A 12,225-nucleotide genomic window follows, 5' to 3' on the forward strand; every position below is an offset into this window, starting at 1 on the left:
CGGCTGCTCTGCCAGGAGAAGTAATTGCTTCTGTGCGGTAATTAATACCAAAATGAGGGCGGCGAAGCCGCAGCTCTCCGGGGGCTGCCGGAGCGCTCGGGGTTATCGCTGCGGCGCGGCCCGGGACGGCTGTGGTCTCGTCCCAGGGGGAAGGTTCAGTCCCTGGGCCCAGGCGCGTAGAGGGAACGAGGCTCGAGCGGCAAAAAGCTGACCTGGCAGCGGCTGCGGGGGGACGGGGTACGGGGCCAGACCCCAAATCCCGGTGTTTTCCCCACGTGCCGGCCCCGCCGAGCGCTGGGAAGAAGGGGGGGGCAGTACCTGCAGGCACCCTGATGGAGGGTTTCTGTTCTCGAGGCGGCTCCCGGCTGGATTGCTGGATGCCAAAGGGAAATTCGGGAGCGCGTAAGGAGGCACACAGCACGGAGATGTGCGCACAGGGGGCGAGGACGGAGCCGCCACCCCCCCCCCCCCCCGCCACCTCTGGGTGCTCGAGGTCCCCTGAGGGCAGCCGGGGAGGGCTGCGGGCCCACATCACGGCCCCGTGGGGCTTCCCGAGCTGCCCCATTCCCTCGGTGCCTTCGCCCAGCTCCCCGCTCTGCGGGGTTGATTCACGACCTCCGTCACCCCCGAGGGCAGCTCTTCGCCACCAGCCTCGGCCGGAGCCGGCTGGGGAGGAGAGAAATGAGTCAAAGGGCAATTAAACATTAACAGCAAGCAGCCGCGGCGGGAGGACAGCTCACAGGGCTTCCTTTGTTCCAAAGAGGTGGTTTTGGGGGGGTGGGGGGGGTTAATTTATAAAAATAACACAGCTTCGAAGGTCACCGGCATCGCTCGACGTGACAGGCGTGGGTAAAGCGTCGCCAAACATCCGGGCAGCTCCGTAAAAAGCCGGGAGAAACCCCCCGAGCGGCGGGCAGAGGCACCTGAGGAGCGAGCACGGGGGGGGGCGTGCGGGGCTGGAGAGCCCCCGAGCAGCGGGAGCCGAGGCAGCCTTTAAACAGCTCGGAGAGCTCGCCCTCAGAGCGAAGCACGCCGTTCAGCAGCAGCGTTATTTGCCCTCCTCGGCGGAAAAAAACGCAGAGAAATAGGTTCGGTAGGGATATGCGGAGCTCTTTTACACGTTAACCCTTTGCAGCAACACCTCCCCTCGGCTACAGCTGCACCGGAGGAGCAGAAAGCGCTTCCCAGCAGGACAGCTGGTTTCTTCTGCCCAGAAGAAAGCAGAAACCGAAGCAACGCAAAATGACGTTGGCCTTGAAGTTCCTTAACGCTTCCTGCTAAGGAGGGGACCTGCTGTTGATTTATGACACGTTTTGAAGGGGAAACACAGAAAAGCTGCCTTGAGTGAAGAAATAAATAAATAAAAATTGCACTGACCACAGGAAAAATGAAAAAAAACCTGAAAAGGGTAAGTCTGGGGGTGGGTTAGGGACACACACACACACACCCCTGCACGCTCTCGGTGGCTTCTGTTTCACAGCTCGGTGTCCTGGCCTTCCCTGCCAACCTGACACAGCAGCAAGGAAATAAAACGGGGTCCTGCCAAAACCACGGGACCCCAAGGGATCTCCCGTTTCAGTCCGGCAGCCGTCGCGGCCATCACCTCCCTCAGAATCCCAGCAGGCAGATCCCAAGCCCCTACAAGCACTTTCTGGGGGGTGACCAGCAACGAACGCCAAAAGGCAGTGGGGGGGGCTGCATTTTTTGGGGGGGGGCTGCCTTACCCAGCCATGTCTACCGCATTCCCATCGGGGGTGTAAGCCGAGAGCAGGGAGAGAGGGAGCGCAGCCTTTGGGGCTCTCCCTGACAAGTTTAGCTCGGAGAGAGGGAGGGAGGTGCTGTGACGGGGAGGTGAGCGCCAGGGGGAGAGCCCTCGTCCTGCCAAAGGGACCGTCCTTGGCACCACAACAGTTTGGGGAGGAACTGGACTCTCCCCGGAGCCAGTCCCTTCCCGCAGCAGCAGAGGTTTCCTCGAGCAAACCCCTCCTCTTCCTCACGTTGCCATCTGCGCCCTTGACAACACATCGCGAGCACGCTGGGGTCTTCCTCCCCTGGTCGGTGCTGGGATTGCCTCTGTCTGGGAGGAGGAGGGGAAGGTTTCCAGCTCCGAGGGGCTCTGCTCCCTACTTGATGTTTTTGAGGAGCGCAGTCCGGGCGTTCACCACGGCTTTGAAGGCGTCTTCGCTGCCGGGAGCCACGCACTTGTCGGGGTGGAGCAGCACGGCCAGCTTCCTGTAGGCTTTGTTCACCTCGTCCCTAGGAGAGAGCACAACGGCGAGGACAGTGAGGGGAGCAAAGCTTTGGCTCGGCTGGCAAAGCACGGTAGGGTGAGGAGCTCCCTGTGCAGGTGCTTCTGAAGCCCTCCCTCGCCGGCACCATGGTTGTCCAGGTTTTGAAAGCGATGACGCGGACAGGGAGCTGAAGAAAAGCTCACGGGGCACTTCTCAGCAGGGCACGAGCAGAGGAAGAGGAGGAGAATCCCTCTCCTGGGGCAGGCACCCACCCTCTCCGCCACGGGACCGTGCGGGCACGAATCCTCCCGTCAAGCAGCCACGTGCCTCGGTGGCACCCCGGGAGCAGAAAGCTGGGAGACAGCGTGGGGGCACACGCACCCTGACTCAGCTCCGCATCAAACCGCCTACGCACCGGGGCGAAGGCACTGCACGGCCCTGCAGCCCTTTAAGCCGTGGCATCTAGGCCAAGTACCGTGCAGAGATGGGGGGCACCTCGTGAGCGAGGCGAGTCCGCCCGCGCTAGGGGTCAGAGCACGAACTGCCCTCGGAGCTGCTGAACTCTCCCCGTGGGTGCAAGAGGAGGGCTCTGGCTCCACACCTACCTTTCGGAGAGCTGAGCCTCGGAGAATGGATGAGTCCCGAGTGACGTTACCCAAAAATCTACTCTCCCGGCCCTCTACGAAGTGTACGCAAGCATCATTCTCGTGTTTCAAAGAAAAGCAAGTAAGACATAGCCCTGGGGACTTGTTTTAGCTGCCCAAGTCACACAGTAGAACTGGGAGATTCAATATCCAACCCCTCACACGAGCAGTGACCAATTCCTAGCTAAAAGTTCTCTGAGGAAGGCAAGAGAAAGCCCATCTCGTGAGAGAACCGTTCCTAGGTGGAAAAGCTGCCATCTCTCTTTGACAACGCGGGCAGCAGCCTTGCGGCAGCCTAAAAGCTTCTCCAGACCTGGAGAGAGCAAGGAAGGTAAAGCTGGAGCTGCTCCAAACATGCTGACCAGAGACAGCTCAGCCTGGCGGCAGGATGTGGGGCTGGGCAGCTGGAAGGGCTGGAAGTCCTCATGTTCATCACTCTCCACTTACCTTCAGCGTGGCTTGGCTGCCAGAAGGGGAAATTTCGTGCTCAGGACAGAGGGTTTCTTTTACAATGCCCCGATTTTGTGGTTAAACACAAACTACTTGTACCTGCCTGCTACGCAAACCAAGGTGAGCCGCAGGCAGCTCGCTACGAGACCACAGAAGCTACCAGAAAGATTACGGACTGTTGGGCACGAAGTCCCCCTCACCTGGTGGCTCCAGGCTTGACACCCAGCATGTCCCAGCTGTCCTTGCTGTTGCGGATCCTACGAATGGCGTCTGCCTGCTCTTTGGTGAAGCCGACCCCCATGCTGGAGGCGGGGCGCCTCCCGCCGTTGTCGCATAGGTCGATGATGGCAGAGTAGAAAGTCTGCAGACGCAGGAAGGAGTTAGCAGGAGGGAATGCTAAAAGTGGGGGGGAAAAAAAAGGGAATGCTAAAGGGAAAGCTACAGCTTTCTTGGGGTGACGCTTCACTGCAAAGTTACCTCCAGGGCAGGGGGCTAATAGGTGTTGTGGGATTCAGGAATTTCGGAGGATGTTCTGCCACCCTGGGTCAACGCAGGGTCTGTGCCCTCCTCGCCTTCATCCCACGTTACCTGGAACATCTCGTTGATTCCCTCTCCCGTTTGTGCCGACGTCTCAAAGTAAAGAAAGCCCCGGCTCTCTGCCCAGAGCCGCCCCTCGCTTTCATCCACGCTGCGGTGCTTGGTGCAGTCAATCTGGAACGAGACAAGAGGCAAAGGTCGGAGCCTGGCTGGGGTCTGCGGAGACAGCTGGAGGAATAGAGCTCTGAAGACAATCACCTAACGACGATCTGGTTGGAGAAGCTGATTGTTTATCCTGAAGGGATGGAGGCAGCATAGAAAGAAAGCACAGAAAATAAAAATAAAGAAGTCTGTAAGAGTTTCCATGGTACAGATATAACGTAGCCTCTGCTTGATCCCTTTCTGACCAATGTGTGGTCGCCACATTCTCAAAGCCCTGTTCATAAAAGGTCTCCAGTACACCTCAAGCACAGGGCTGGCTCTTCGAACGTCTTCTCTACAACCACCTATCAGCATTTCCCTTTTGGAGGGACCTCAATAGCTTGGCTCATGCCGGGAACACAAGAGCACCGAGTGCCTTGCGCCACAAACTTGTCTCCCTACCGTGCCCTACCTTGTTTGCACAGACAACGAAGACGACGTTGTCCATGTTCCCGTGAGGGCCCAGCTCCTGCTTCATCTCGGCCAGCCACGCGTCCAGTGCATCGAACGACTCCTTCTGGCCGACGTCATAGACCAGGATGACTCCCTGCGTGTCCTTGTAAAACTCGTTCCTCACCTGCAGGGCCAAAAAGCAGGGCCAAAAGCAGCTTTTTTTTTTTTTTTTTTTTTTTTGGTAGCAGCAAAAGCTAGGCAAGTAATACCTTACTGGGCTACTCCCAGGAGAGCAGTCAGCCTATAAAAGACCAATCTTTTACTTACATATTTTTTTTTCTTTTACTTTTTACCTGGGCAGATAATGATAGGACAAAGGGGAATGGTTTTAAACTAAAAGAAAGGAGATTCAGATTAGATGCTAGGAGGAAATTCTTTACTAGGAGGGTGGTGATGCTGGCGCAGGCTGCCCCGAGGAGCTGTGGGTGCCCCATCCCTGGCAGTGCCCAAGGCCAGGCTGGATGGGGCTGGGGGCAGCCTGGGCTGGGGGCAGGGGCTGTGCCCAGGGAAGATGTGTTGAAACTAGGTGAGTTTTAAGGTCCCTGCCAACCTCAGCCATTCTGTGATATGACTCTATGAATCTCCGCACACACAAAAGAGCAGAGGCACAGTGGCAAACAAAGCATCAGACCAATAAATGGGGAGACTGTAAGGTCTGGGAATTGATTGAGAGAGCCATTTGTGTGTGTTTGTGTGTCCCTGTGGACGAGGCAGCAGGGCAGAGCGAGGATCCCGTGCCAGGCACTGGACCAAGCCCCTTGGGGATGCTGAGGAAAGCTGGCAGGAGCCAAACGCCTCGGGGATGGGCAGGCTGAGGGCAGCCCTGCGCTGCGCTGCCCAGGGCCGGGGCCGCCTTACCTCGTAGAAGAACGGGTGCCCTGCCATGTCAAAGATGTTCACTTTGATCTCTCGGTCTCTGATCTGCACTCTGAAAGAACAGGAAGGAAAAGCTCGAGAATGCTCTGCCTCGACCCTCACACAGGCTGTACCCCCAGAGGAACGCTTTTCCTCTGTGCCAGGGAAAGAGCTGGGTGATCAGGGCCAGAGAAATCAATACGAAGTTCCGACTGCATGGTTTAATGGCCAGAAAATTGCCCCAAGAGCTGCTCGGACATGGAGGACAGCACCAGCTCTGGATGTAACACGGCAATGGGGCTCTGTGCTACCAGAGGAAGGCGAAATGCAGATTATCTGATGTGTGAAACTAACGCAGCAGAGCGTGGTTGCAGGTCTCTGCCCTGTACTCCACAGCATGCCCAGCTCAGGGCCGTGTGGTCAGCCAGGAGCAGTGGGACACAGGACAGGCCCAGCACACATTTTCCCTTTGTCCCCTGCAGCAGACACCTCGCTGACCCCCCGGCAGCCCCCACACCACGTGGCTCACCCCTCTCCCAGCTCCTCACCACGAAGGTACTCACTTTGTGACGCCGTAGTCGATGCCGATGGTCGCCAGGTATTTGGGAACGAACCTCTTCTCGCAGTAGCGCTTTATAATGCAGCTCTGGGAGGAAGGAAGAGGGAAAGTCTCACCAGGAGGACACGGCACCGTGGGGCTGGGATCACACGGTCACATTAACGCTGAATTAGTTGACAGCCTCCAGCCTGCTGGGTGGCTGCAGAGACATTCTCTGCCCTAAGTCCCTAAACCAATTACTTAACTCATAACCAAAGTGCCAATGTTTACCAGGAACAGTTTTCTTTCTGCAAAAGGAAGGAAAATCTGGGATGCCACCCCTGGGTGTTTGTTATTCTTTAAGCGTTTGGAAGAGAAAGCTCAGATCCCCAGGGCTGGCCTCAGGACACAAGAGCTGGCAGCTGAGTGAGAATGAGGGAGCTGTGGGTGCATCAGAAGGGGAGATCTAAGGGAAATTTAAGGAGATTTAAGGGAAAACCACACTGTCCAGGCACCTCTTACCTGGCAAAAGGTTCTGTAGAGCCAGGCAAGGCCATGTCCACAGCTTTCATGGCTGTGCAGACTGCAGACTGCCTGTCTTGGCAGGTACGAGCGTCACAAAACTCTGCGGGGATTTATTCCCTTATTTAAAACCCCAAGCCTGGACGAGCCGTTTGTTGACGGGGAGAAGCCAGACCCCCAAAATCTCGGGGAACACCTCACGCTGCCTGCTCAGGCTGCCAAAAAACGCATCTAGGGACCCAACAGGCGCCCTCCAGCCCCAGTTCTGCCCTGACTGGCGGGTGAGACGTTGTTTGTGAGAGGAATTTAGCTGCTGTAGGCCTCGGAGAGAGAAATGCCCCAGGGAATAACGCCTGCTCACGCTGTTTTGGGGAAACCTTCGAGGTTTTTTGCTCCCTGCGAGGCACTCGTCTGCCCCGAGGGGACTTTGAGGTGTCAGCCGTTTAAAGGACTTTTATTTTGTTTATTTAACACGCAGGGAGGGCAGCACTCGGGAGAAGAACCCGAATGGGAACCGGGAGCCCCCCGCCAGGAACGGACCCTAAGGGCCGCGGGGTTCCCTCAGACGGGGCCGTGTGACGGCCGCTGGGCCTTGGGTATGAGCGCCGCCATGACACCCGCTGGGCGCCGCCATGACACCCGCCCGCAGCCATACAAGCCCGCCCCCTCCCTCCCGCAGCCAATAACCGCCGCGTCTCCACGCATAGCCCCTCCCCCACCGCTGTCAATCACGAAGCACCTCACCAACCTTCCGTACGCAGCGAGCCGCTCTGATTGGCTCCCCGCTGCCAGCGCAACGGCCAACCCGCGGCCTCCTTAGCGGGGCAGCCCGCCCCCCGATTGGCCAGCGGGCCCGTCCCTCATCGCTCGGCAGCCAATCGCGCCGCCTCACCTTGCCCACCTCCGCGTTGCCCATGGAGATGACTTTGATCCGCAGCGCCTTGCGCGGCTCCTTCCGCTTCGGCGCGTTCGCCTCCATGGCGGCGGAGCGGGCCCGGCTGCAGGCCGCGGCGGGGAGCGGGGCCGAGGCCTCCTCAGCGCCCTGCGCCGCCGCTCGCGCGAGACTTCCGGGTTCTTCCCGTCCCCACAGCAACGGCGGCGGGCGGAGATCTCGCGAGATTTCGCGGGGGTGGCGGCTCGCGCCGCTCTGACGGGGAGGGGCGGGGCGGGAGGGGGGAGGGGGCAGCGGGGTCCCCTCAGCGCCCCCTCAGCGCCCCGGGGCTCCTTGAGCTCCCTGCAGCTTTTTAGTACTCCAGGGGGCTTACAAAAGAGATGGGGAGAGTCTTTGCTCAGTCAGGTGTTGATAGGAGGAGCGGGAACGGTTTTAAACCCGAGGGGGAGGTGTAGGTTATGGGGCTCGGGAGGGAATCCTTCCCTCAGGGGGTGCTGAGGCGCTGACACGGGCTGCCCGCAGAGGCTGGGGATGTCCCGTCCCTGAGGTGCTTTGAGGCCGGGTTGGACGAGGTGCTGAGCCTCGTCTGCAAAGGAAGGTGTGGGGAGCTGGGGGTCGGCCTCTTCTCACAGGTAACCAGTGGTAGGACCAGAGGGAATGGCCTCGAGTTGTGCCAGGGGAGGTTCAGGTTGGAAATGAGGAGACATTTCTGCTCAGAAAGAGCAGTCAGGCACTGGGACGGGTTGCCCAGGGAGGTGATGGCGTCACCGTCCCTGGGGGTGTTCAAGGAGAGGTTGGACGTGGTGCTTGGGGACGTGGTTCAGTGGTGGCAGTGGTGGTGGGGTTCAAAAAGAAGGGTCTGGTCTTGGTTAGGGGCCGTTGGGCAGCCATCCCCAGGGCCCCGTGTTGTAATTAACATCTTTGATTGCTCGTTCTAGGCCCTGCCGAGAAGGAGCAGCTCTGCGTCATGCCTCGAAGACAAGGTAACAGGAGGGGGATGTGGCGGCTCCGTGGCTTCACCTTCACCAGACTGGGTGACACCAGTGAAATGGGGGATTTATGGACACCGGCAGGGCTGCGTCCCCCTTAGAGGTGGCTCATAAGGAGCTGCTGGGGATTTTGAGCCCCCTTCCACAATCACCTCTTGGTCAGGAGATCCCCAGGCAGGGGACGCATGATCTGAGCATCTCTGGGGGCTTCATGGTAATGTACACAGTTTAACCATCTCTCAGCTCTTTGAGACTTCACTGTCACAGTAGAGATGGACCCGAGAGGGTTTTCCTCTCCCAAACTCCTGCTGGGAGCAAGGGTCAGGCTTGTGAGAGTTCCCGTCTGGAACAGGGGGTGGCAGGGCACCCGGAAAGGTGAGGAAAGGGATTTTATTGCGCAAAACTTGGGAATACACTGACCGCACACGCTGCCACCACCTCCTCACAGGCACTGGGGCTGTGGTGGGGATCGCTGGTGTGTGCCACGGACTGCGGGTGGTGGGTGTCGAGTCCTCGCTGTCTCTTCCATCTTCCTCCTGAGTGGCAGCAAGAAGCTGCTCTGACAGATCTGTTATGGGCAGTTTGGGAACCTTCTGCCTCATTATCTGTTCCCATAAATCTTTGCCAAAAGGGCCCCGCTGTTACACGTCTCCGGGTGTTTTATGGCTCCAGCTCTGCTCTTCATCTTTGTGTCACCTTATCTTTAGGTTTGTTCTTTATCTTCCTTTTGTTCTTCATCTTCCTGCTGCCTGGCCGTTCGATGAAGGCAGGCACACGACGCTCTGTGGCACTGTAAGCTGATCCCTTTCACCCTTTCTCCGTGGGTCCTACGCATCCATGTAGAGGCATTTCTGGTCGTACGGATGTTAACGGTTCTTACAGACCCGTCTGGGAGCTGGTTGGGGGAATTCGGCTCTTCCTCCTTGAGATGCCAGCTGGGACGTCTCAGCAGCAGCGTGGCAACGGGTTTGTGCTGCCCACTGCCCCGTGGGGAGCGTGCGCTGCTCTGCTCAGAGTGGTGTGAGGAAGGGGGAAATCAGGATTTCCTTCCAGCATGTCCTTTGGTCTGTTTGGAACAGAGGCGAAAGAAAGGTCGCTTTATCTCCTTGTTTTGCTACCAGATATGAAGTCCTCTGTGTTTTTTTTTTCTGGGCTGGGAGAGACAGAGCCCCTCCGTGCCTGGGCAGGAGGTGGAGGGAGGTGGTTTAGCACCGTGCCAACGTCTTCCGTGGGTTTGGGCAGCGTAAGGGCTTAAGGCAGCCCTGATGCCTTACGGGTTTGGGATGCGGTACCAGACACCGTACCAACAGCTTTAGGGATAAACAGTTTATCTCTAAAAACAGTGCAGTAATGAATACAGATCAGCAGTGCAATTGCTCGGGTCTTAATGACAGCAAACCCGGTATTTCGCCGATACTGGGCTAGACTTCGTAGCCGGGCACGCAGCGACCGTGGCAGGAAGCAGGGCACGGCTTCTCCTGACGAGCGCCTGGGGCCAGCTAAAGATACGTAACGTCAGGAGCAAAACAAGTGAGAAACCCCTCAAGGCAAGGCTAACAGCTGGGGAATGAAGCGAGGTGCTGAATGATCCCACGGAGGTGGGAGGCCCCCCTAAAAGGGAGGTCGCTGCTGGCTGGGTTTGGCTGGTTCTGAGCCATTGGGGCTGGGGTGCGGGAGGCAGAGCGTGACTCAGTTTCCCCACCTCGAAACCAGGTGTGCGTCTGGCCCCCGGGGGATGCGCTGGGGACCTGCTACGGCACAATAACGGTGGGTTTTGTCCTCCGGAGCTGGGGCATCTCGGCCCGTCCCCGGGTGCCGTGCGAGCGACGTGGCCGCTGTCGGCACCACAACGGACGCCGGGTGCGCGAGGGCCGCCGCGAACGCCCCGAGGGGCCGCAGGAACGGCTCCGGGGAGCCGGCCTGTGGGCGTGGGGTTCGGTTCTGCCCCGGGCACGTGGCTGGCGAAGGGATGCAGGGCTCGGTGCCGGAGACCCCGCTGCGGCTGCTGCTGCTGCTGCTGCTGCAGCTCCGTGTCCATGGAAACAGCTGCGGGAGGAAGGAGGGAGCAGACGGACCGGGGACACACGGACGTGCCTGACAAAGGAGGTGTCCGGGGCGAGCGGCTCCCCACCGCCAGCCTCCCTCCCGGCATGACCGTCGCCGCTTCGCGTCGCCGCCGTCCCCCGGTGCCCGCAGGCCACCTCCTCCCCGCCGGGCTGCCCCGCAGCAGGTCCCCGGGGCCCGGAGCAGAGCAGCCCTCGGTGCCCCACGTGCCCGCCGTGCTGAGCTCGGCACCCCGGTTCTGAGCCCGAAGCGGGGACAGGGCCGCTTGTCCCCACCCCGTCCCCAAATAATTCGGCTCCCTGGGGGAGAGGCCAGGGGTCGGCCGGCTCCCGGGTGGTGACCGTGCCCCGTGCAGAGCCGTGCCGGGACCCCCCCCCCCCCCCCGGGCAAGGCTGGAGTGCGTTGGGGTCCCCGTGGTGGTACGACCCGGCGTGGCGATGACAGGTAGGGGCCGACGGGGGCGGTGCTGGCGGTGGGGTGGGTTTGATTCCTCTCCCTCCTTTTCTTGCTCCGTAAATCCGGAGGAGGAAGGTCCCGGAGGCGGCCTGGACCCGCACCCTGGCTCTGGGCAGGGGTGCTCGTGTCCGGCCTGGCTCTCTGCGGCCGGAGCCGCTTCCAGCGGTGACAAATTCAGGGGTCTGCGCCAACCCCGTGTGTTTCGGGCAGAGCTGAGGGGACCTGGCGGTGACTGGGGTTGGGGCTGCGGCCGCCGCCAGGTCCCCAAAGGGCCACCCTATAGCGCTGTCCCGGCGACCCCCGTGTCCCTTCGCAGCGAGCCAGTGGTCCCAAATCCTTGCAAGCTGAGGGACGAGGCTTTCTGGGGACGGGAGGATTGGCCGCGTCTGGCTCGGGCTCTGCCCTCCTCGCCACGTTTTACCCCGAGGCTTTCGGTTTACGCCGGGCCGAGCAGCGATGCTCGGCATCCCCGCACCCCGGTGTGCCAGCCCCGGGGGAACGGGTCCCCGCTCCACCACCCGGGGAGCCCGCGGGGCGGATTAAAACTCCCGAAATGTTTTTAATTCAAGCGTTAATTTCCCCGCAAGCGGGATCGGGGGAGGCGTCAGCCGTCGCCCGGTTAGCGAGCCGGGGGGCGCGAGGGATGAGGTGCGGGCCTGGGGGGGGGGCTCCTGCGGCCTTTTGGGGGGACCCCGAGCGATCAGCGGCCCCAACCCCAAACGGGGGGGGGGGGGGTGTCTCACGCCCCCCTCCCCCTGCTTCTTCGCAGGGCTTTGGCCGTGCCGTGCCGAGCCGTGCCGAGCCGTGCCAGGGGCGGGCGCTGCAGCCGTGCCTGCGGGAGGAGCCGCTGCTGCGGTGCCGCCCCCCCCCTCGGTGCCGCCCCCGAGCCGGCAGAGCCGGGCCCGGGCACCGCCGTTTTCAGGCGAACCGAGCCGAGCCGGGCCGGGGCAGCAGCAGCGATGTACGGTGAGTGCCTGCGGAACCGGGCCGGGGCCGTGCGAGACCCCCGCGTTGGGTTCAGGGCGCCTCGGCCGGGCTCTGCGCCCCCCACCCCGGGGTGTCCCCGCTCCGGTGTTTGTGGGGGGGCCTCGTCCTGGACCGGCTCGGGGTCCCCCCCCCTTCCTGGGGGTGTCCCCTCTTTGGGGTCGGAGGGATCCCGGGCTTGTGTAGGGCCGTGCACCCCCTCTTTTTCTGGGGGTGCCCCCTCGGAGGGGTGGGGGGAACCTCAGTCCTATATAGGGCTGCGTGAGCCCATAGTGGCTGGGGGGTGCCCCCTCTTTGGGGTGGGGGCACCTCCGTCCTGGGCGCACCCCCGGTTATTGGGGGGTGACCCTAAAGGCTTGGGGGGGGGGAGGCCAAAGTCTTGTAAGGGCCGCGCGACCCCCCGGTTACG

General features: G+C 60.8%; 2 protein-coding genes across 7 annotated transcripts in view; one reads left to right on the forward strand and one right to left on the reverse strand.

Moving 5' to 3' along the window:
- Positions 1-1,093: 1,093 nt before the first annotated feature.
- On the reverse strand, positions 1,094-7,511 carry DNAJC27 (DnaJ heat shock protein family (Hsp40) member C27). Its single transcript, XM_048079382.2, has 7 exons — positions 7,324-7,511; positions 5,935-6,017; positions 5,375-5,444; positions 4,476-4,640; positions 3,914-4,036; positions 3,526-3,686; positions 1,094-2,256 (listed from the first exon to the last, which is right to left on the reverse strand). Exons 1-7 carry the CDS (start codon positions 7,408-7,410, stop codon positions 2,124-2,126), a joined length of 822 nt encoding a protein of 273 aa, XP_047935339.1. The 5' UTR covers positions 7,411-7,511; the 3' UTR covers positions 1,094-2,123.
- EFR3B (EFR3 homolog B) overlaps positions 7,429-12,225 on the forward strand; it is a 39,417-nt gene continuing 34,620 nt past the window's right edge. Inside the window, exons 1-2 of one of the 6 annotated variants that reach the window (XM_048079377.2) lie at positions 7,429-7,560; positions 8,262-8,306. In XM_048079377.2, the coding sequence (XP_047935334.2) occupies positions 8,291-8,306 (16 nt within the window). In that variant the 5' untranslated portion in view covers positions 7,429-7,560; positions 8,262-8,290. Of the gene's footprint in view, positions 7,561-7,606; positions 8,307-8,760; positions 10,821-11,645; positions 11,799-12,225 lie in introns of those variants that run through there. The other 5 variants (XM_066995148.1, XM_066995147.1, XM_066995146.1 and 2 more) reach the window with 5 other exon arrangements.

Source organism: Anser cygnoides, chromosome 3 (assembly GCF_040182565.1).
Source record: "Anser cygnoides isolate HZ-2024a breed goose chromosome 3, Taihu_goose_T2T_genome, whole genome shotgun sequence".
Classification (NCBI taxonomy): domain Eukaryota; kingdom Metazoa; phylum Chordata; class Aves; order Anseriformes; family Anatidae; genus Anser; species Anser cygnoides.

Coding starts and splice junctions, on each gene's coding strand:
- DNAJC27 (XM_048079382.2), bottom strand. CDS start 7,410: ATGGAGGCGAACGCGCCGAAGCGGAAGGAGCCGCGCAAGGCGCTGCGG. Junction 6,018..7,323: donor GCAACGCGGAGGTGGGCAAG/GTGAGGCGGCGC, acceptor CCTTCCTCCCAG/AGCTGCATTATAAAGCGCTA. Junction 5,445..5,934: donor ATCGACTACGGCGTCACAAA/GTGAGTACCTTC, acceptor CTGTTCTTTCAG/AGTGCAGATCAGAGACCGAG.